This window comes from Coturnix japonica, chromosome 3 (genome assembly GCF_001577835.2).
Source record: "Coturnix japonica isolate 7356 chromosome 3, Coturnix japonica 2.1, whole genome shotgun sequence".
NCBI lineage: Eukaryota > Metazoa > Chordata > Aves > Galliformes > Phasianidae > Coturnix > Coturnix japonica.
The window spans coordinates 22359949-22382531 of record NC_029518.1 but is presented as its reverse complement, the minus strand read 5'-3'; the positions used below and the strand labels follow the sequence as shown (position 1 = coordinate 22382531).

The 22583-nt window shown below is 35.7% G+C and overlaps 1 protein-coding gene across 8 annotated transcripts in view; it reads left to right on the top strand.

Moving 5' to 3' along the window:
- Nucleotides 1-22583, top strand: part of THADA (THADA armadillo repeat containing) — a 147563-nt gene that overhangs the window by 6471 nt on the left and 118509 nt on the right. For 7 of the 8 annotated variants that reach the window (XR_001553893.2, XM_015857461.2, XM_015857459.2 and 4 more), the window contains exons 5-22: nt 1226-1374; nt 1514-1546; nt 2353-2401; nt 3329-3519; nt 3975-4069; nt 4331-4551; nt 5471-6162; nt 6694-6845; nt 7013-7168; nt 7933-8055; nt 8680-8803; nt 10041-10189; nt 11085-11295; nt 12651-12786; nt 13169-13305; nt 13717-13875; nt 15078-15235; nt 19508-19617. Coding sequence is in view for 7 of the 8 variants with exons in the window: in XM_015857461.2 (XP_015712947.1) it covers nt 1226-1374; nt 1514-1546; nt 2353-2401; nt 3329-3519; nt 3975-4069; nt 4331-4551; nt 5471-6162; nt 6694-6845; nt 7013-7168; nt 7933-8055; nt 8680-8803; nt 10041-10189; nt 11085-11295; nt 12651-12786; nt 13169-13305; nt 13717-13875; nt 15078-15235; nt 19508-19617 (3045 nt within the window). In the remaining variant the exon portion in view is untranslated. Of the gene's footprint in view, nt 1-1225; nt 1375-1513; nt 1547-2352; nt 2402-3328; nt 3520-3974; nt 4070-4330; nt 4552-5470; nt 6163-6693; nt 6846-7012; nt 7169-7932; nt 8056-8679; nt 8804-10040; nt 10190-11084; nt 11296-12650; nt 12787-13168; nt 13306-13642; nt 13876-15077; nt 15236-19507; nt 19618-22583 lie in introns of those variants that run through there. The other variant, XM_015857466.2, reaches the window with a different exon arrangement.

Below are 22583 nucleotides of genomic sequence, written 5' to 3'. Positions count from 1 at the left end.
ATAATACAAAATATTGTTGGATAAATAGCTTCAAAGTAGGGCATTACTGTAATCCTCTTTCATTATTTGAAAGACAACGGAGCGTGTCATTAACACTTTGAATTTTAAAATTTAGCAGGAGAATAGAAATGTAAAAGAATATCAGTTTTGCTAACAAAGAGAAGATGGTTCAGCGGAATCCTGACTGAACAGTATTTTTTCATGCCTATTTTTATTGTGATTAGTTTTCTGTCCCTAGCGGAGAAGTAGCTGCATACATCTCTTCATTGCTTTTTTTCCCCCCATACTGTAGCAAAATGTATCTAAGATCAGTGTCTCTGTGTCTTTTGGAAGTGTTACTTTGTAAACAGACTTTGGAAAGTCTGAGATAGGCTGTGTAGAAAACAATTCCATACAGCTGTTGGACATGTGACTAAAGGGAGGCTTACTACTGCTTTTATTTTATTTTTTTAAGGGTAAGCAAAAATGTTAAGGAGTTCCTAGGTTTAGATGGAGATAAGGTGTGGAAGAAAAGAAGTTATGCACATAAATGACATGTTTTCTTAGGAGACTATAAAGTGTTAGTGGATCTGGATCCAACTTAAGTGTTGTGTATCTTTAAAGATAAATGTTCATATTGATCATGATGCTATAGAAATTGTGGACACTTGCTTTAGGAATCTAGGTATAGAGTATTAGTACATTAATTTACATTCCACATACAGAAATAATCTAAACCTTGCATAGACATTACGTTAAAGGTACCAGCGCAAGCTGTCCTTCCAGTTTTTTGCTGAATTAAGTCATTGAAATAATTTCTTAAGGAAATCTTGAAAAATGTCAATTGGTGAGGAAAATAAAGAATAGATTTAATATCCTTTCTGTATTCCACGGGTAATATAGAAAGTCATGTCTGGACATTCTTAGATCTTTCTCCTGTTTATCTTGAATACTAAAGATGTCGTTTTCTTACTTTGGAACCAGAAGGGTGGCAGTGGTAAACATGATAGTAATTCTTGTAAAGTTTTAACTTAATTTTTGTTGGCTTTAAAAAAAAAATTGCTGTAGGCCTCAATTGTACAAAGTGACAGGTGTAATGTATCCTTGTGTTTTCTGAAACTCTGAGATCTGGTGCTGGAAGCAGCATGTATATAGTATGGGAGATAGAGCTGACATCGACTTTAGTCAGCTGTGGATTAATACCTCAGTGTGAGGTAACTGATCATGCTGTTTCTTACTGTTGTAGTTCACTGAATGGTTTTCCTGAACGGTTTATGACATTAGCTGTGCAAAGCTTTGTGTGCTGCCTTAGGGAAGAACTGAAAACCACAGATGTATATTTGTACAGAAAAGTACTGGACAACCTTGCTTCTTGTATGGAGGACTTCAGCTTAGGTATGATGAATATATCAAATACACGGTTTTCTGTTCCAGCTTGCTCAGCATTGTTTCATGCCTTGGTGCAGCACATAGATAAAGTTGTAAACATCATTATTACGTTAAAAAAAATTAAAATGTATTTTCTTTCCTCTAGGTAGAGCAAGTATTACGAATCTGTTTGAAGAAGGTAAAGTTATGCTTATTAAAATAATTTTCACTTTAGATTATTGGGGGAAGGTTGTGAGTGGAGGATTTGTGGCAGGCATAAATATCTGATTTCCCCATGATTCATTTTTAGTCACAAGTACTTTTATATGGCACATTTGTCAAGGATTTCCCCATATATTTGTACCTTTAATATCCAGGAATTGATCTTGCTTTACTGAGCATCCTCATATACAAATCTGAAAGGGAAGCAGTGGATGATCTTAAGGATGTGTTGGAGTCATTACTTATTTACATGGAGTAGCCACTGTCTTATGCCTTGTCATGAAGTTAAATAGGATTACACTGAAGTGTTAATATCTGGTCTTGACTGTAGCAGGCCCTGATCTGCTGGTGAGACAACTTATTAAGAAATCACATCAATTCAGTCCCATACTGATTCTGTCTGTAAACTATAGCTTGGCATACCATGACCTAGTGTGGAAGTTCATAGCTTCCCATGGACCTTTTATTGCTGCTCTGTCTTTGGCTCTTGGGAATTTCACCTTTTCACTGAGGAGCTCTAACTCTGGATTAGACAACATGGGTTGGAAACTCTAATTTTCTTCTGGTTTGCTACAAACCAGTGTGAGACTTTGTTATAGTGTTGCTTCTTTGGGACTGCACTGAATGTTCAGTTTAATTTGTTTATAGATTGGAAGAAACTCCATATACTGATAATTTTCGTTGTGTTTGTGCATACTCTGTATGTGTAATTGCTTTGCTCTTTTAAATAAATTATTAAATTTTCTTTTTTGGATAAGTTTATCACATAATTATTTTCATTAGTTCTTCAGTTTCTGCAGAAGTCACTACTTGATCTACAGGAAGAAAACAGGCAAGTGAATTCAATATAAGCTGTGTTTTATCTGTTTTCATTTCACTCTTGCATGATAATTTAATGTGGAATATCACTTTGATAGCCATGCGCTGGTGACAGATGGGAATGTTAGTTTACACTGATACATACATTAAATAAAAAAGCTGCTGATGAGTTTCTTTTCTTTTGTGGCAATATGATGGTATATAAGTGGAAAGAAACAAAATTAAAGGTGTTAGTCTTTAAGGTACCGATACTGTGTTGGAGCTACTACTTGTAAAGGAGGCCTTTGAGTCATGGTTTTGCTATGTGAATTGTGACTGAACACTGTAATTAATAAAAACACTTATTAAAATTCAGGTGGAGTAATTCACTTCTACTTTTCATGAGTGTTTAATTCAGCACTGATATTCTGTTTGTCATGGCAGTCATCATTTAGAATCTTGACATTTTCCAGCTTGACATAAAGTGAAGCCCCCTACTATGGTCTCTTACCATGTGCCTGGAGGATAAGGGTGCTTAAATAGAGTGTTTTGTATGTTACAAGCTTATGTGTTGTCTGCCTTCAAATTAGAAGAATCTTGGGTGATAGAATTATAGTCTGTGCATGAGGGAACTCTGATAAAATAAGAAGTGACCAGCTCTGTGTTCTGTCTGTCTTTAGATTCTGCTCTGTTCAGGCGCAGTCAAATGAATGAGAGCTTGTCATGGGAACCTACAGGAACTGCATCAGTGTTTGTCATTGTGTTTGTTTTCATTTTAAATCTTTGTCCTCGAGTCTACTTCTTGTTTTCTGCTAGTTACATATCTGGTCAACTCAGTAAGTTTGTTTCTACTGTGAATTCCTTTTGAAGTTGATGGAATGTGAGTTTCTGGGAACTGTAATGGATGATTTTCTTTTAATCTTTGTGAGCATATTGTCATACCTTTATTTTTCCCTCCCAGAAGTAATAACGGAAATCGGATTGTTCAGACTCGGTTGATGCATGATTTATTGATGGCCATTAAAGTTTCAATGATGCTTGTACAGAAGTTGCAAGAAAATATTCAGGGAAGTCTTTGGAAAAATCACGAGTCTTTTGTTTGGCAAAGTATGTGTAACTTACTGAAAACCTCCACAGACTTCCTAACAGATGGTAAGTTTAGTAACATTCAAATTCAGGTATTTTCATTATATCAGTCTTGTCCTTTTTGCAGTAATCGCAACTTGTATGTGGTTGTCTTGTAGAGCTTGATTGGACGTTGAACTGTCAAGATTAATGGCAATGAGAAGTTGTAGGACTTTCTGTGAGCTATGATCTGTAGATCATAATGTATTTCTGTATGAATTATGCAGTCAGATCTGTTAGTTAGCACACTGTGAATAATCAGGTTTGCTTCTTATACAGATATGTGGGTTTTGTATTAGAAATTTCTATAAATGTCATCAGGCTGTGCTACAGTCCTTTTTTCTTACCAGGCAGCTCTGTATTTTCTGTCTGTTGAATATAAGTCTTGGAAAATTCAATGCCAACAGTATAGTTTTGATACACAGTTCTGCCACATGATATTTACTTCACTTTTAAATAAAATACTTTTCTCTGCTGTGTAGATACTCTCCTGCAGACTGTTCAGACTACCTCTGGACTGGCCTTTATTCTGTTCACTAAAGCTATGTATGAGCCAGTTGAAGAATTACCTTCCTTGGTAAGTATGTACCTTCTCTAAAGGTAATGTCATTAACCAGTCCTCCCCATGTTCTTTTAGAGACTTCATTAATTCAGATAGCAAGACTTGCCAATGTCTGTGTTAGCCTTTTGGAATTAAATCATTTATTCTTTATATGTATCAAATAGTGATATAAGGTTTTTGAATTTGTAAGAAAAACATGCAAATAATCTTGTATATGGAGTATTTTTTTTTCTCCTGTGCTAAGACCCTGTAATAGGTTTGATTTTGCTCTTACAGATCAGTGACTTGCTGTGTGGATCAAGGAAACTTGCAGGCATGCCAGCGTGGTTTGTGAATAACTGTGGGGCTCTGCGCACAGAGCAGCTTTCTGACTCTGTCCTTCTCTTCCTATGCCATGGAGCACTGGCTATGCTGGATTGGAAGAGTGGCAGCATGGGTGAAAATGGAGAGAAACTATTACTTGATATCGCCTCGGTCCTGTTGTCTCTGAGTTCTGAGTAAGCCTGCAATTTATTTTTATTATTTTGTGCTTTTTGGGTGGAGGTTTGTTTCTACTTGCTTTTTTTTGCAGATGTTGTGGTTCTAGATATCTTCAGCGTGTCCAATTTAGTTAATTTGGTTTTCTTTACAAGTCATATCACCTTTTAAAATATATTCAGGATAATTCTATAAATTTCAAAGTACAAGGGCTGCTCCTAAACTAATGCCTCCCATTATTACGTTGGCCCATGACATCAGAGGTGGATGTTGTTGGTATGGCAGTTGAGGTTAAATCTTCCTGCCAGTATTCTGTTAGATTTTGCCGTGTGACAAATGGCAGCAGAGGGGCAGTCTGACAAAATGTGTATGTATGAAGCAAAGATGTGTCACTGAATTCCTCCATGTGGAAAATATTGCACCCATTGACATTCATCGATGCTTGCTGAGCATTTATGGAGACCAAACAGTGGATGTGAGCACATTGTCCTGGAGGTCAATTTTATGATTTTCTTTTTGGATATGCAATTCTCATATTATTTACTATTGATATCTTTTTTGAGACAATGAAAAATTTTCCTGAAGTGTTTAAGAAGCGTGCATTAACATAATGCTATGAAATACTAGCATACAGAGGTTCAGTTCTCTTCTCAATTACAAAATAGCTGTTGTAATGGCTTGTCTACCTAAATAGGTGGTTTTAGCTGTGACCAGTTAACAGCACATCAGGTGACTGAGTGTGCAGTTTGAAGCATCCAAAACCTTTTTACATTACTTTTTTGGGGGGGGGGTAAAAAATGGGTAGCGTTTCTTTACCTGCTTTAGTGTGAGGTAAACTAGTGTGATGAATAGTTATTCTGAAACAGAATTTATGTATTTATTTTCAATGTAGGTGACAAATGATGTTTATGAACTGCATTTGTTTGTTCTTTTGAAAAGGTTAAAAGAATCCAGCATGGCAACGTCTTTGTCTCGAATCCTTGCTATTTGGACTAACTCAGCCATAGCTGCCCTTATTTCAGACTCACCAAATCTAAAACTGAAACTTAATGGGAATTCAGAGGTGGTTGGGAAGCTGCTGGAATATGTATACACACACTGGGAACACCCTCTAGATGCTGTTAGACATCAAAGCAAGCTGATATTCAGGAATCTTCTTCGGATACACCAGACCATCATTACCGGATCTGATGAAAAATCAGACCCATTCTTTGCAAGGCTAACCAAGCGGTTACTGAGTTTGGAATGGCATGTGAAGGGGAAATATACTTCTCTTGCCTGTCTTGTGGAGTGTCTGGGCACTGAAAATATACTGCAGTTGGACAGATCAATTCCAGTACAAATATTGAATGTGATGAATGATCAGTCTCTTGCACCCTATGCTAGTGATCTTTTGGAAACCATGTTTACAAATCACAAAGTCCAGTTTACTTCAAGTTCTCAGAAGAGTACTTGGATTGACCAGTGGCATGACATTTGGGTTTCTCCTCTTCTTCTAATACTGTGTGAAGGGAACCATGACCAAACTACATATATAATAGATTACTATTTACCAAAGTTACTCAGATGTAGCCCTGACAGTCTGAGCTACATGATTAGGATTCTTCAGGCTTCTGCAGATGCTAATCTCGGTAAGAAAATAAATACAATATTTGCAATTATAATGATTTAATACGTACATATATATATATATAAAGTAGTTTTCAGTTTCTGTTAACAACAGTTCTGGTTGGTTGTTTATTGCTGCCAGTGTTTCATGGTGGGATTTGTAATAATCTTGAGTATCTTCATGCTGTAAGCAAAACAGTCCATGTTCTAGGTGTGTGTTCTTTACTCTTCACTTAACCTGCCATGTTTTGTTAAGTATTTATTTTTCTTTGTATTTTTTGTTATAATTGAGTGTAATTCTCAATGGCTTCTGAGACATCACAAAGTCCTTTTTCTATATGATTTATCAGTAAAGGGGCTTTTGGATTCCTGGCAGTTTAGAATGAATTTGAATCTATGACAGGCTGTCCTTTGGACTTCCTTGATTTATAGAGAAAAAGAGGAGATAGGTTAATGAGTTGGTAGTATGTGGGGTTTTTGACAAGCTCTGCAGTTATTGCTTTACTTAAGATGTTAATTAGACTGTAATTATGACTGTATTTCATTTTCTTTAGGCTCTTGGAGTACCAGAGGAGCTCTTGGAGCCCTGATGGCATGCCTAAGAACAGCCAGGGCTCATGGACACCTGGAGCTTTCAAATATTATGAGCAGTGGTCTTGTATCTACTGAATCTATAAAACAGGGTCTAGTCCATCAGCACAATCAGGTAGAGGGACAATTATTTCTTTAGTCTTTAGACATAGGATGATTTGCTTGGAAAACTGGAGGAATTGATTAGATCATAAGTTCTGTGTCAGTATTCTTTTAAAACAAAGGTATCATAGTCATAGGTGTTTGTAACTCTTCTGTATTTGACATCTAAATATCTTTCAGGTTTGCATAGATGCTTTAGGTTTGCTTTGTGAAACTCATCGTAGCACAGAAATTGTGTCTGTGGAAGAAATGCAACTGATTTTATTTTTCATTACGTACAACTTGAACAACCAGTCTCCTTCAGTAAGGCAGCAGATATGTTCTTTGCTGAGAAAGGTAAACAAAACGTTTAATGTCCTTATTGCTTTAGTTATATATCATTTCCCTGGTTTTTTTTGGTTGTTTTTTTTTTTTTTTTCTTCTATGTTAGAAAGTTGCTTAAATGAAAGAGGAAGCTCTAAGATAGGTCTGAATTGTATGTATTGTGCAACAGAGTGACAGACAAGGATAACTTAAAAAATTAAGTGATAGACACAGTAACTAATGGTGAATGGTAATGTAGTAGGAGAATGTGGATAGGATGATGAAAGTGTACGTTTATGGTGAGTGTGTTGGATGGGAGAAGGATGGAAGAGGATTAGCAGAAAAAAAGAGAAGCCCAACTCTATTCATACTTGCTGAAGCGGACTGAGAAATATGAGCTGAAAAATTTGTGTTGGAAGAAATGGAGTAGAAAGGGAGAGCATAGTCCTGAGGTTATTTACACTATAAAAACCTATGCATGTTAATTGATGTTTTTTTATACAGGAGCTTATGTTCCATGGAAAATGGGGAGGTGGGAGAAGAAGGGTGTGGGTGTAAACTCAAGGAGGATGGAAATAGGTACTGGGAGGTATAAAGGGGTGGGAAGGAGTGTGAAATGGGGAACAAAAAGCCTTGTTTTTCATATGAAGGATCAGTTCTCTGTTGTGTTACATGTGAACTTTTTTTTCTAAAAATTGCAAGTTATGAGATCTAGAAATTAAGCTGAAAATCTCATTAGCCCATATTTAACTGTAAATGACTCTTGTCTTTGATGTGTTTTGATTTTGTTTTTAAAGTTATTTTGTAGAATACGAGAAAGTTCTCAGGTGCTTTATAAATTGGAGCAAAATAAAGCCAAGCAGGAATTATTTGAAGACTCACCTAAAAGGAATCCTTTGGGGATTTTGCAGAAATATAGAGTAAGTAAATATAATTTATGTTAGCTTGCTAGAGATGTAGAAGACAAAAAGAGATGGAAAGGCATTTCTGTAAGTTGGTTAACTGTTCTTGAAAACACCTCTGGATATTTTAAGTCATGTCTGTACTAGAAAGCACTGTGGTATAGAAGGATTCAGTCATTTAAAGTACAACAGTACTAATGCTACTTGTGCAAGTTAATTTTGATTAAATGTAGTGTTTTGTCATGAACTGAGGGTTTCTTAGTATTTGGAGAGTATCTTTTAAACTTCATTTTGCCAAAAGGCAAACCAGGTTACTTTTTGAGGGATCACTAGGTGACCTGAAACTGCAGCAAGTGGGGAATGACTGCCTCTTAAGATTTGATACAATCATGAACTCTCTGTGGGAGTGGGGACAGGGAACTCTGTAGGAAAACTAAAACTAAAGATCTTTCTACCTTTGTGTGCTCTGGGAAATAAGAAATTTGTCAATACTATGAAGGTGGATGGAACCTCCAAATGGATCTGGAAGGTCATGGTTTTGATGTGTAACACTTACAGCAGAATGTCCTGAACCCTATTACTTAAACTTCTGTTTGTGGGGCAGCAAATAAACTGTTGTAAAATCTCTCATTTGATATTTAGGATTTCATGTCATCTTTATGTGACAGACTTTTTGAAGCACTGTTTCCTGGTTCGTCGCACCCAACCAGATTTTCTGCCCTTAGTATTTTAGGATCAGTAGCTGAAATATTTTCTCTTCCAAAAGGTGAGAGGCTGCTTTCTATTTATAAGTAAATTTCAATTTATGAGGTGTGGGGATAGGAGGTATTGAAGACTGTTTTAAGAGAGCTGGTTAATTTCTGTCAAATAGGTAAAATATTTAGAAGGTACCATAGAAATTAAGTACTTTGCTGCTTTCATTTTATCCAAAGAAAGTGTGATGCATTTTAATAGCTAATGGTATTTTGAAGTAAATATAAATGCCTATAACCTGTTGAATATCTTTTTTAAATAGGGATTTTCTGGCAAGACTTTAATTATTTAATATTATTTAATAACTTCACGTCCTTTACCTCTTCTAATTTGTTAATACTATGTTATTTAAAATACTGAGATCATGAAAACTGTTAATTGAAAAAAAATTGCATGCCCTTTGGATATATTGTATTCTAAATAAGCAATATTTAAATAAGGACAGTTGATGATCTGCTGCTGCTGTTACTTCTACACTGTTACAGCAACCTCAGTTGAAGAAATACTACTTAGAGCCTTGGTATATTGGCAGTTTTCCTAAATCTTGTCTCTGGGTCATATGATCAACATTAAAGCAAATTTTTGGCATTCATTTGCTATTTAAAGGAATGAGACATCTACAGCTTGATTTGGAGAGGAAGTGATCTTCTTGGTTGATCTTCTTTTCTTAAAACCTGCTGTAAATCATTATTATGCTAATTTTATTGTTACGAGTTTGTAGCACACTGTTGTGGCTTTTGATTTTTTAGCAGAAAATTGTACTGGGAGTTGCTTGTAATAGCTTTAATATTTAGGAGTGTAACAATGCTTTTAAAAAGGATATTAGCTGCAGTTGTGTTCTGTGTTGTGTCATGGTGATCTTGTTTATGTCTTAGAACTTCAGGCTTCTTTCTGGCATTTGGTCAGTCCCCAGAAATCATGGCAACACGCAGAAGTCTTAAATCCTTTCTTGAGAGGAATTTATTGCTGGTATTACTGAATTTCAGGAAAATAATTTTCAAAGCTGAATAAGTGAGATTCTGTTTTGGCGATGAGTCACTTTCTGTATTACCGAGAGTAACTTTTTGATGTGGTAACTTTTTCTTCAATAATGAACAGGCCATCTTAATACTCATTCGTATTAAAATAATGCTTTAGCTGAAATTCCATTTTAATGTTTCTGGGAGTAGAACAAAATAGAGTGTAAATAGAATGTAAATATAATGCTTATTCTGGAAAAGAAATGACAGCGAAATAATTTCTTTGAGCAGGCCAGGAGCAAGTTTTTAGATTGGATCAGGAGATCAGTTCTGCTCGTGTCCAAACTTTGATTCAGTGTTTTGCAAGTACTTTTGAAGAAGTAAAAGTCCTGGCATTTGAGCTGTTGATGAAGCTACGTGATGTTGTGTTTAATTTACAGGTATGTAACTGAAGATAGTTTAAAGGGAATAATTTCATGAAAGAAAAGTGCTCTATGTTGAATTAGGTACTTGAATAGTTCTTGAAAATTAGAAGCTGGTCCAAGCTGACTGCACTAGTTTTCAGCCCTAGTTTTTTTTTATATATATGTATATATATATATCTATATGTTTACAGCTTCAGCCCTTACCTAAGAAAGCTAGATTTGTTAACAGTTGAAAAAATATGGGTAGTTCATTGGGTATGGCTATAAACTGTTTGCTAAGTGCATTTTAATACTGGGAAAGGGCCTACTCTAGTATCAAATAAACAAATAAATGCAAACTCTTTTCTTAGCTGTGATGTCCCTTGCAAGTGACTGAGGCATTTTGGCATTGTTACTCATGAATTTCACAAAATTAATCCCCATGTTTCTGTTCCTCTTTGCTTTGGTCTCAGATTTCATTTTGTTTGTCTGTGATTTCTCTCAGATTTTTCACTTTATACTGTCTTTTTCTTTTTTTTTTTTCCTGATTGTTTTATTAAAAAAACCTCTATAATTCAAAAGTACCGGTGAGCAAATGCAGCTTCCCAGTAACCCCTACTTCTCTGTGATGATTGTTGGCAAAGCACGCTACTTTGAAAATCAAGCCCATCTTCCTGTGGTGTATGCTGTGTTTGAATGCTGCCTTATAAATGAACTTCCTATCTTCAGTGCGTATGTGATTCTATCTTTGCTAAATACATACACAGTTCACATTTTGACTGCAAGGCAATCTTTGTGTAATATAAGGGTTTCCTAGAAAATGTGTACCTGTAGACTTGTTGAAAAGCATGTTCTGTGGTTTCAGGGTGCTAACTAGCTTAATTAAATCAATATGGGAGCTCAATAAAATGAGCAATATTGTTTCTTTCAGGATTCTGAAAGTCTGGATCTGTTATTCCGAGCAGCAATGGATCTTAGCACAAGTACCAAGCCGTACGATTGTGTCACTGCTTCCTATTTGTTGAACTTCTTAGTGTATCATAAAGGTCTGCAGCATATTTCTTTAGGAAAATGGATTAAGCATAACCCCCAGATGAAGGAAGACTCATCAGTAGGTACAGTGGAGGAGAACACTTTAGCAGGTAAATATTGGGGAAACTATCACCAGTATTTTTTAATATTTATTTGAAACCTTACTGCTTTTCTTCAAGACGTTGCATAATGGGCATAGTGAGTAGAAGGTGTTTATTTCTAACAGGATTTGAAGTATATTTAGTTTTGCTGTTTCAATAGACAATCCCTTATGAATATCTTAATCAAGCCCTGTTCATGTTGAAGCTTTCCCATATTCTCAGAATGTTATTTATTGTTTTGGTCAAAAAGAAAATGACACTGGGACCTTGGTAACTCCTGGGTACGTAAAGTGCTAGAAAGGAACCTCTGTTCCTCTGAAAGCTCACTTAACCAGAGCAAAGGCTGCTGTGGTTTGTCTGTATCATGTTTAAGTACTTGACATTTGAAGTGCTGACTCTTGGACCTGTGTTCAGTCAGAACCATTGTTCCAAGTGGTTTGCAGCCCTGTGTATACATTGCCACTTTGTTCACGTGTGGAATTTTTCTTTGGTTTGGTGCCTCTGTGTGAAAGCTGCAAAGCTTCTATCAGATCTGGCAGATTCATTAAACAAATATCTTACAGTTATAATAATTTTCAATGAAATTCAAATTCTGAAAGCCCTATTGTTTGTGACTGAGTGCTGAACTTAGGTTTTTGTAGGCTCACAATTTTTTTTATCCTCTTAGTGGCTTCTTTTTCAGTAAGACTTTCTGTTGGTTGGTTAGTATTTTTCTTCATATGCAGTGAAACCATTATTTTTGAGACATGATTACTATAAAAGAAGAAAGTGTATGGATAATCCCATGCCTCGTTGTTAGAGGATATCTTCTGTTAGTAATCTGTAGTTCATTATTTGGATCTGTAATTCATTCTGATTCTGACACATGTGAATAGAATTGGCACAAGTACCCTTGCAAACTGGGCAGCTTCTTCAGTGGCTAATTAAAGACTCAAATATTTAACAGGAAGCTTCTGATTTTTAATATTCTGTTCAGCTGTTTGTTGTTTTAAGCTGCTTCTATGGCCAAAGTCTAACTTTCAGTATGTGGTAGGTTACCTCTCTTGACTTCAGCATGGGCTGTGGAATTGTCGCTGAGTACATGGTCTTGGCTGTGCTTTTCACTGCTGCTGTTTGATTCAGACAGATAAAATAGAATGTAACATACTGTTGGTGTTTAGGTAACTGAACACCAACAATAAGCACTGTTAAATGGATGGAAGAGTGAGGAGTGTAAACAAAGAAATTTCACTGCGTTTTCCATTGATTTCATTGAACTGTTTAATAAACAGGTTTTATTTATATTTCCAAGCAGGTTTGTTTCTCAGAAAATACAGTGTGTATTTGTATGTATAATTTACATTTGTAATTTTAAATAATTTTAGTTATCAAGCTTTTGTTGGTGAATGTCGAAGAAGAAATATTTCAAGCTAAAAAGTCTCTACTTCAAGCAGCAGCTTCGTTCCCAATGTATGGGAGAGTGCATTGTATAAACAGAGCGTTGCAGCAATTACCTCTTAAGTAAGTAAAGCATACTGCAAAATAGGAAGTTGTTACTCCTTAATTAAGCACAGTGCAAAGCTGCTCACTGGAACATAAAATCATGCAATGTTATCTGTAATGAACTGCAGTACCTGTTGCTGTTAGCACTCTTATTGACTTTGCCACGTATATTTCTTTGTAAGTATTATTAAGTAATTAATTTAAGTATACTTACATTAATACTTACATTAATTTTTCAATTAATGTAAGTATTATTAAGTAAGTAATATTAAAAACTCAGTCTTTGTTGGACTTTGTAGTTTTCACAAATACGGTGTTTATAATGTGTTTTTTTTTTTCCTTTAAATGTAAAATTACTTTAATCCTTGGTATGTTACTTGCCTTTTTTTTTTTCTAATAGTAACTTGATGTTCGTATCTGAATGGAAGCAAATAGTGTCAAGACTCATTCTGATGTCATACGAGCTCTCTGCTGTAGTATCACCAGTAGTGCAGAGCTCATCACCAGAGGGTCTTATTCCAATGGATATTGATTCAGGTAAACAAACAAATAAACAAACAGACAAAAAGAACTCTGTAAAATCTGAAGCTCTTGATGTCTTTGTTTCTTATTGTAATTCAGGAAACAACTCCTCACACNTTTAAATTTCTATTTTATGTCTTAAGATGAAGCCATTCCTTTAAGTTTTGATACAGGTTATTTGCCTTCTGCACTAAATGGAATAAGCCTTTGCAGATTTTGTTATTGCATCTGTTTCAAAAAAGGTGACTGTGTAGTCTGATCTTTCTTCTTAGGTCTTCGAAGTCAATGTAGTTTTAAATTTTACTGCTCATGGCCTTCTTTTTTACTTAAAATAAATTACCTTTGTGTGAAGAACCGAAAGTCCAAAAAAAACACCAAACAAAGAAGAAAAGGGAAAGAACTTAAATATTCTTATCTAATGTGTAGAAACTGCGGATCGCCTGCAGATGATTCTGAGTGAGATACAGCCACAGGACACAAACGATTATTTTTTGCAAGCAAAAATGTTGAAAGAACACTGCAAAATACAGTCTGAAAAGCTGGCTGACCACAAGCCAATGGAAAATATTTGCACAGAAATGAAAGGTAAATCAAACACTGTATTAATAATTAAATCAAGTTATTCTTTATAGAGCAGACATTTTACGTGGGTGATCAAAGTTGAAAGTTATTTTCTCCATATAATGTTTCACTTCTTCAGTAAACTTGTCAGAAGCTAGTTATTCATGGGCATGGTTTTAAAGACTAATTCACTATGATTCTGGGAGATTGTGGTTAATCTCTCTTAGAGTACATGTGTAAATGAGTTGTTTTGATATTGGCCTGGATTCTATTGCCCCAACTTCACTGGCCAGGTAATCTTTAACACCTCTTCTGTCAAGAAACGCTTTAACACATTGCTTGTTGAAAGGTGTTAGTGTGATTTTGCTCTCCAGTGTACACAAGGCTAGTGGGGAATATATTCGTGTGGTAAAACTTGTTGCACAGGATTACATAAGCAAAAACTGTTTGAAGCTGTATCCTTGGATAAAATGTTTAGTAATATTTGCCTATTTTAGTGAATAGCAGCTGTGCAGTTTTTTTTTATCTCTTTGCATCTTAGTTTGAAACTTTAGTATATTTACTGTATGCCTGCATATATTTACAAAATATCTCTACATTTAAAATGTAATAGTTTATGTTAGGTTTTTAAGTCTTACAGACAAATAGATGAGGTTTGTTTCCTCACATATTTTCCTGCATATAAAACAGGGTGGTTTTTTTTTTTGTTGGGGGCCCATATGTTTTGTTTCATGAAAATATCTGTAAATTACGTTACACTCACATAATGTCCACTAGATGACGCTGCTGCATTAAAATGTGTGTGAGGTCTGGGCATATGGGGGCATCTGAGTTTAAAAAGAAAAGGGGGGAAAAAAAAACCATTTAGTGGTGGATTGATGATTGGTATGAGAGTTCATTGGAGCCTAGTTACAAAGTTGGTGATGTTTGTACAGTTTGATATGCAGTGCAATGCTGATGTTGACCAAAAGGTCTCCACTCTTTAAAACAGTAGTAAAGTTGTATATTGCTCTCATATCCAAACAGAGTTAAATATGATAAAAACTTCCAAGAATTGTATTGGGGTCAACAGAACTAAATTATCTTTTGTGCTACTTGGTTTTGAATTGTTTTGTAGTGAATTATATTTTATAAGAAGATCAAGCTAAATTAATTCTAAATTACAAGTCTGCGCCGCAGAACTTGGAGTTAGACTATTATATTTCTTGACTTTTTTTGTCTTTAAGGTAAAGAAAGTCACATATGTGACGTCACAGCTCAGATGGTACTCGTGTGTTGCTGGAGAAGCATGAAGGAAGTATCTCTGCTGTTAGGGACACTGTGTAAACTTTTGCCTACACAGGCTTCAACTGAACCTTCAGATGGGTTGATTACTGTAGAACAGGTAGGGAAATACTTTTCGTTAAAAAAATCTTCATATTCTGAATGGAGAAAAGCAGACCATTTGTAAAAATGTTTTCCTTTTAAATAGAGCTATCTTAAATATGAAAAAGTATTTTTATTGCCGCTCATGTGGTTAACAATGTGTTTTTGACACAGCAGTATGCAGGAGGCGTAATGCTTAAAGTAGTAACAAGTAAGTGGAGTTATACATAGCAGAAAAACTGAAGAAATATTCATTCTTATTGTTCGGTTATTTATAGGCTGCATAAAAACTTATTTATGTTTATACATATGCAGATATGTGAATTGCATGTTAGAATTGTTAAAAATCTTATGAACTGGCTCCATTTTTTAACTTCTTTTCTTTCCAATGGGAAGTGAGTAGTTTTTGGTGTTGTGAATTTCTATCCTAAAATGAATAACAGTGTAATTGCTGGTGTAATTTCTTGTGTTACCTCACGTTGTAGTGCCAGAGAAATAGTATTAGTATCTTTATTCTAGCATTGTCTCTGGCCTGCTTGTTTCCTAGCTAGTTTACAGCTTTACTTGTACTGCTGTAGAGGTCTGGAAGGTGGATAAGAGCAGATAAAGTGTTTTTACTTCTGTGTTCCTTGCTCTGCTCCAAGTCAAACAGGAATTGCTATTTTAGATGAGTCAGCTCTTACTGTAGTATTTCCATTTTTATTTAGAAAGTGGGCATTAGCAGAAAAAAAACCAACATTATAGGGGAAGTTACATCCATTTTCACTTTACTCTTTTGTAAGTGGCCTTACCTTATCATAAAAAAAGAATATTTCATCATAAATTACTGGAAATATCAGTACCAGAACTTCTGTGACTTAAAACTTCCACAAAACAATTTTTCAGTGTTGAGAAATAAATAGAATTGGATTTTGGTGTCTTATGCAGATGCACCCTTCTTTTGCAATTGTCCATCTTTTTCTTTGTTCTGTAAGTTCCTAGGGATTTAAGAATATGGAGCTGTGAAAGTCAAGAGAAACTTTGGATCTAATTGCCTTGAATTGGGGCTAACTAAATGTTGAGAAAAATCTGTTGCAAAGCCTCCCTTCCAAGCATTGCGCCTTTCTCCTTGTTCAGATCAGTAACTGTGTGAAGCTATACCTTATGGATTTGATGTAACTGTTCTAATGTATTCACCCTAAGTATTGTAATAAGCTCTGAATTTGCGTGTTCTCTTTTGGTTTGTGGGTGTCTTTTTTTCTGTTTAAGCAAGCAAATGAAATGAGAATATCTTTCAGTCTACATTATGAAATGTCACAAAAGAACTGTGCTTCTTGGAAGATAACAGTGCTCGCCAACTAGTTCTGGCTTTATTTCTTCATTACTAGCACTTAAATGTTGCCTTTTGTGGTGTGTTCCCATGTAGGAGAAGTTGATAGACAATCAGCACTTGTTTGTTACTTGATTTTCCTACTGGAAGTTGGGACAATATTACATTGGCAGTTTGAGTTACAGATTTGGTTTGTGTGGTGTTTGAATGTCACATTTTGCACTGATTCTTCTGAATTTCTTTATCTGCTTTCTGTAGAGATTCACTTAGAAAGGAGTTGCAAAATTCTCAATATAAATTGGCAGTTATTAATGTCTAGCCCTTGTCATGCTGACTATTTTTGACTTTAAAAATAGATACAGGAGATGCCTTGTATGCCTGATGGTATCTCTCCATTCAAATATTTGCTCTATCTTTCTTTCTCTGTCCAACCCAGAAAGTCTGAGTTGCCAGATCCAAAGCTGCGCCTGGTAGGATAATCATGCAAACGGCCTTCCTTGTTCCATTAGCAACCAAGTGATCAAAATGATAGCTAACAAAGACTCTGTTGATGTTGTCCCATGACCATCATGAGACAGTGCTCCAAGCCTGGTGTTTAAAGTTCTTCCTCAAACTCCTATTTATCTCAGATGTAAGGTTTTAAGATAATTTTGGGAGATAAGCTTTCCTGAACCATGTGCCAAAGTGAACAGAAACAGACAGCAGAAATGAAGACTTGGTGCTGTCCCAGTGCCAGGGGTTCTGCTTGTGTTAACCCTGACAGTCTGGGTCTTGTGCTGGAACGTTCAAGTCTGTGGAAGATTTCCCATAGTGACAAACCTCTGTGTTCTTCCATGTTTGTGCTAGTGCAAGTGTGACCCCAGTTGCTGCTTTGGTGTTTGTTCTAAAAGGGAACAGTTTGTTTGCTGTTAAACAAAGCAAAAGTCATCTTCTCCCCGGTTCTTAATGTGAAGTGTCTCATGTGGAGTTCAGTACCAGCCATCTTTTTCTAATATGTTGGAAAAGTTCTCTCTAGAGAACAGGATGACTGGGTGGCATCTAATCACCAGGAAAATAAGGTACAAATATACTATTTCCTAAAGCACTGTCAGGATCTCCTCTGCTGAGTGTATGTCTTGAATATGGAGACTTCTGTCCAGCAAGTTTGGCCCTGTAAGTTGTCAGTTCTTTTGTTAGACTAACCTGTCATACTATTGGTATTTAGCCAAGATGATCTAACATCTTTAAGATATTTGCTTTCCACTGCATAGTTGCATGTTTTTATCTTGGAGTGTTCTTTCCTGTGTAAATAAAGTAGGTGGGGTCACTTTTTCTTACAGTTGCTGTGAGTCTTCATGATGATGTGGAGAAAAACAATTCCTTAATTTATTCTCCATTCTGACATTTGAGCAGCTGGTTTTATGATGCAGGGAAGCTGAATGCTATTCTGTCCTGGAGGAGTAAGAATGCCAAGCTCATGGATCCTCTAAGTTTGGAATGCATAGTTAGCATGGATCCTGAGGCAATTTCCTCTGTCATTTTTTGTAAGAAAAGAGTCGTGGCAGTTCTTTTTCTTCAAACCCCAGAATATGAATGAAAGCGAATATACCAGAGTTCAGTTTGATGTAATCTGATCATTGTGGCTGTTGCAAATAAGCTCAGAAATATAAGTAGTAAGTTGAAAGCTATGTGACAAAAAAAAAAAGTATCCCATACTATACCAAAAATAATTAAGGGTGGTGGTGGAGCAGGAAAGTGATTTGATTTGCATGTGGATGGTTTTCTTGGTTTGGTTTTGTTTATACAGCTGGAGAGTTGGTCTGTCTGTGTGTCAGTTGCTTCTGAAAAAAAGGCTCTTATTCCTGAACCGAGGAGAGAGAGCTGAAGCCCCGTAGATATTTCTAATTATTGTTTATCTTAGGCTGGATTTAGCTGCAGGAAGTAATACATTTGATCTCTCTATTTTTTTTAAACTATTGTACTTTCATTGTTTGGATAAAATGAATTAATGGTTGGAAAACTGTAGCTACATATGGCATTAACTCCTCTGACATCCTGATTACTCGTCAGACTATTGAAGTGTTTAAGCTTATAGCTGATAGAATAAGAATTTTATAGGAAACTTGATATGATTTAATGCTTGGTTTTATATAAAAGTTTTGAAGAACTTGTTTCTGAAGAGCTCACAAAATATTCATGAAGAAAATCTTGCATAGTAAAATGAGATGTGTTATTACTTTAAGCACATGATGGTGGAAGTTTGAGTTAAACCTTGCAAGTTAATGATACTCATTTTTCTGGAATAAAGAAACATTTCATTTTGTGTACAGTGAGACAGCGTGGCACTGTAAGCTCCCAGACAGTGTTAGAAGCTTGGTTATCTTGGTAGGACTGTAGAAGGTAGTCATCAGTGAAAGTTCAATCTTGACATTTCATGTTTTATTTTTTAGATTTCCAAATGTAGCTCTCATTACTCCATATATACAATTTCTTTATTTAAAATTGTTTCTAGTAGTCACAGACATTCTCGCAGAGTTGAGGCACCTTCAGAGTAGTTCACTAAGACAGATTTGTTTCCTTTGGTGCAACTCTTTAGAAATTTGGATGTATTTTCTGATAAATTTGTGTAAATGTTAGTTTCTGCTGTTACCATGTAGTAGATATTTTCTTTGGGATTTTAGGCTAAGACTGATGGCCAGCAAAGATTCTGAATTTGCTTCCTCTGAAAATCAGGACTGTCCTTTTCTGAAAATCTGAATGTTCTCCTCCTGGACAAGCAGCTACTTTTATGTTCTTTATTTTTTTGGTGATCTTCTAAGGACAAAACCTGAAGAACTGAATGTGCTAATTGTTATTCTTTAAGTGTTTTTTACTTTTGCCAGTGGTCTGTTCAAGCAAAGGAAGAACTGCTCTTAACTGCAGTATCTTGCATATGTAAATGAACTGTCTGTTTATAATTCCATGTAACTTTGTTATTGTTTTTTTTTGTTTTTTTTTTTTAAGGTCAAAAATATTGGAGACTACTTTAAACATCATCTGATGCAGTCGAGGCACAGGGGTGCCTTTGAATTGGCATACGCTGGCTTTGTGCAGCTTACAGAAACACTTTCAAGGTAAAAAAAAAAAAAAAAAAGAAGTGCAACTTATTAGATTGTTAATATAATAATTGCACCGAACTGTATCATCAGCCCTGAAGCTGACTGTTCAAGATCTTTATTAACACATGGATTTTGTTAGAGTTTGGTATAGGTGTGATATGTCTTTAGTTGCATGGCATTTTTGGACGGTATTACTTATGGTTAGGAATAGTGCTTCAGCATTGGAGGAAGAGTGTTAGTTTACAGAATGACTCTGAAAAGCTCTTGGGGAAAGTAGGAGTGTAGAATTCCTTCCCCCAGCTCCTCCTTCCCAAGTCCTTAATGAAAATGAATGCCAGACATTTTGGTTTCAGCCAAGATGCTTTCCTGGAAATTTTTATTACTTGTCATTGGATGAGTTGTGTATTCTGACATTTGGAAGACTATTTGGCAGCACATCACAAGATCTGATACGCAATCTTTTTTTTTTTTTTTTTTTAGTTCTGTAACTTTATACTTTCCTAGAAGAGCAAAATGAGCAGAACTGACCTGTGATATAGGCAAGAGTGCTGGAACTTCCATTACATATTACCTATTTTCCTTCTGTTAGAATATGTGTGAGTGTTAGTAACGTTTATTTGTGATATATAATATTTATATCCATTTTTTAAGAAGACAAATGAAGATCTCTAATGACTTTGTGGGTTTCTTTCTTTTTTTTTTTAATGTAGTTTTTGAAAAGACTGATTAAGTTTTTCAATTTGAAGTACATGTATTTTAACATCAAAACCAAATAAAGTATCTGGTGTTCCCCTTTTGCACCATGTCAGCCAGTTAGAACCACAGCTCCTTTTATTTAGTTGGTTTTTTGTCTTTGAAGGTGGGGGGAAAAAGAGAAGGCAGTAGTGAGGTGTGTGTGTGTGCTGTACTGTGTTTTATTTTTTGTGTTATTTTAAAGTTAAATAGAAGTCTGTGGATGGGAACAAGGATACCCACCAGAACAGCTGCCTGGCCAGCTTCACTCTGTGTCTAAGACAGTTTCCCAAACAGAAATGAGTGGTTGGACTCTGGTATGAACTTGGTGGTGGAGTGGCTGCTTAGCTGGTAGTTATAAAAAAAGAAGTATTTGATATGATTGCCCAGTGGTATCCTTGTTTGCCATTTCCATTTAATTTAGATGCAGGTTTAGGTATTTTCCATTGTCAGCACTGCGTGTAGTGAGCGAGCAGCTCCTGCAGTGAGTGAGGAAAAAATTTGCCAAGATAATGACAGGAAAAATGGACAAAAGTTGAGGTGTTCCCATTTATCTAGTCAGTTTTTGAGAGAAAAGACTGTATTGTCACTTCAATTACTGAATCTATTTTGAACAGAGCACTAAAGAGACATTTTATAGTTTTCATGTTCCAAGTCTATTGCAAAGCATTGTTCTGCTGTTTGGTTTGTATTTCTGACTGCTGTTTAAAGATATGGTAGCACACTGTTCACTGTTTCATTCAACCTGAACCTGATGATTTAGGGGGAACAAGAAAGCAACCTCTCCACCTCAGCAGCAAAGTGATGTCCTTCTTTTCCTTCTCTGTCGGGCTTCAGACATCATTTAAGACTTCTGTATCATTAGCTAAGCTTGGTTTCATATGTGAAACTTTTTCTTTTCTTCCTGAGACAGAGATATGGTCAAGTAAGAAAAGATTAACAAGTTAAAAAGCTGGTCTTCCCTTAACATACACAGTGACGAACTGAAATGTGTTCTGCCAAGAACTGGTATTTTCATGTCAGACAGTGTTTGTTTTGAATGTTTATTAACTGAATATAGCATTCCAAATAACGTAGGCTGTTAACAGCACAGAATGCCTAGAAAGAACTGCTAAATATTGAAAGATGTTATCAATAGATGTGTAATTTAAAAATTACATGTTTATGTTTTATCATCTACTTTTGTTTCAATGGATTTATTCTTTCAGTTGGATTGAAGAGAGTCTGGATGTTGGAGTCAAACAAAAATATCCACCAAAAAACAATCAAACAGAAAGCTTAATAGAACTCTGCTTCTCTGTCAGTTATGAGGGCAGTATACATAGAATCATGGAATTGCTCAGGTGGAGAAGACCTTAAAGATCAAGTCCGACTGCAGCCTGACCATATTACCCTCACTCTAACAACTCTTCAATACATCATGTCCCTGAGCACCACATCCAAACAGTTTTTAAACACATCCAGGGATGGTGACTCAACCACCTCCCCACGTCATCAAAAAAAAAACAAACCCAAAACCTTATGATTTAAGTAATCTTCCTTTTAGAATTCACAGTTTTACAGAACAGTCTTCTGATGATGCATGCTGCTTAGCATTATAAAAGTTATAATCATTTATTTCTAATAGAGCATACACTTTTTTGGAAAAATCCAGCTTGCAAGAAGGAGACAGCAGCTCTTTGGAGATGCATTTGTTTCAGTGGAGTAGTTACTTGCCAGGAAGTACTGGTCTCAAAGCTAATATTTGTGTTTAAAATAAGGAAAGGCTGATTTCTGAATAGCTAGTAATTCTTAGTTTGGTACTCCTGGGACACAGGGGATTTGGGCTGAAGCCTCTTCTCTGAAATACTGTGTGAGTTGAGTCCTGCAGTGAATGCAGTTGTGTTATAGGTCTGTTGAGTGTCCTGGAGACTTTCCATTTATTCTTTTGGAGCTGTGAGATTCTGCTCTGCAGGTAAATGTGAACTGGCTTACCTTTCTACATAGCTGATAGAAAGTCTTGAAGTGTGGGTACTGGAATTTGTTGCATCTGCAAATACTGGAGGAGGAAACCTTTTTCTAGGGCAGTCTGTAGTCATATGTACAGATTGAACATGATACTTTGTGTCATGGAATTGAAGACTTATAGAAAACTCCTTGATACTTTGCAATTATTCTTTGGCTAAGACCCAGTGAAAAATGTAGCACAAATGCTGGTAAATCTCTCTCCTGTACTTTTAGGAAAAACTGCAGATAAACATGATGCTTTA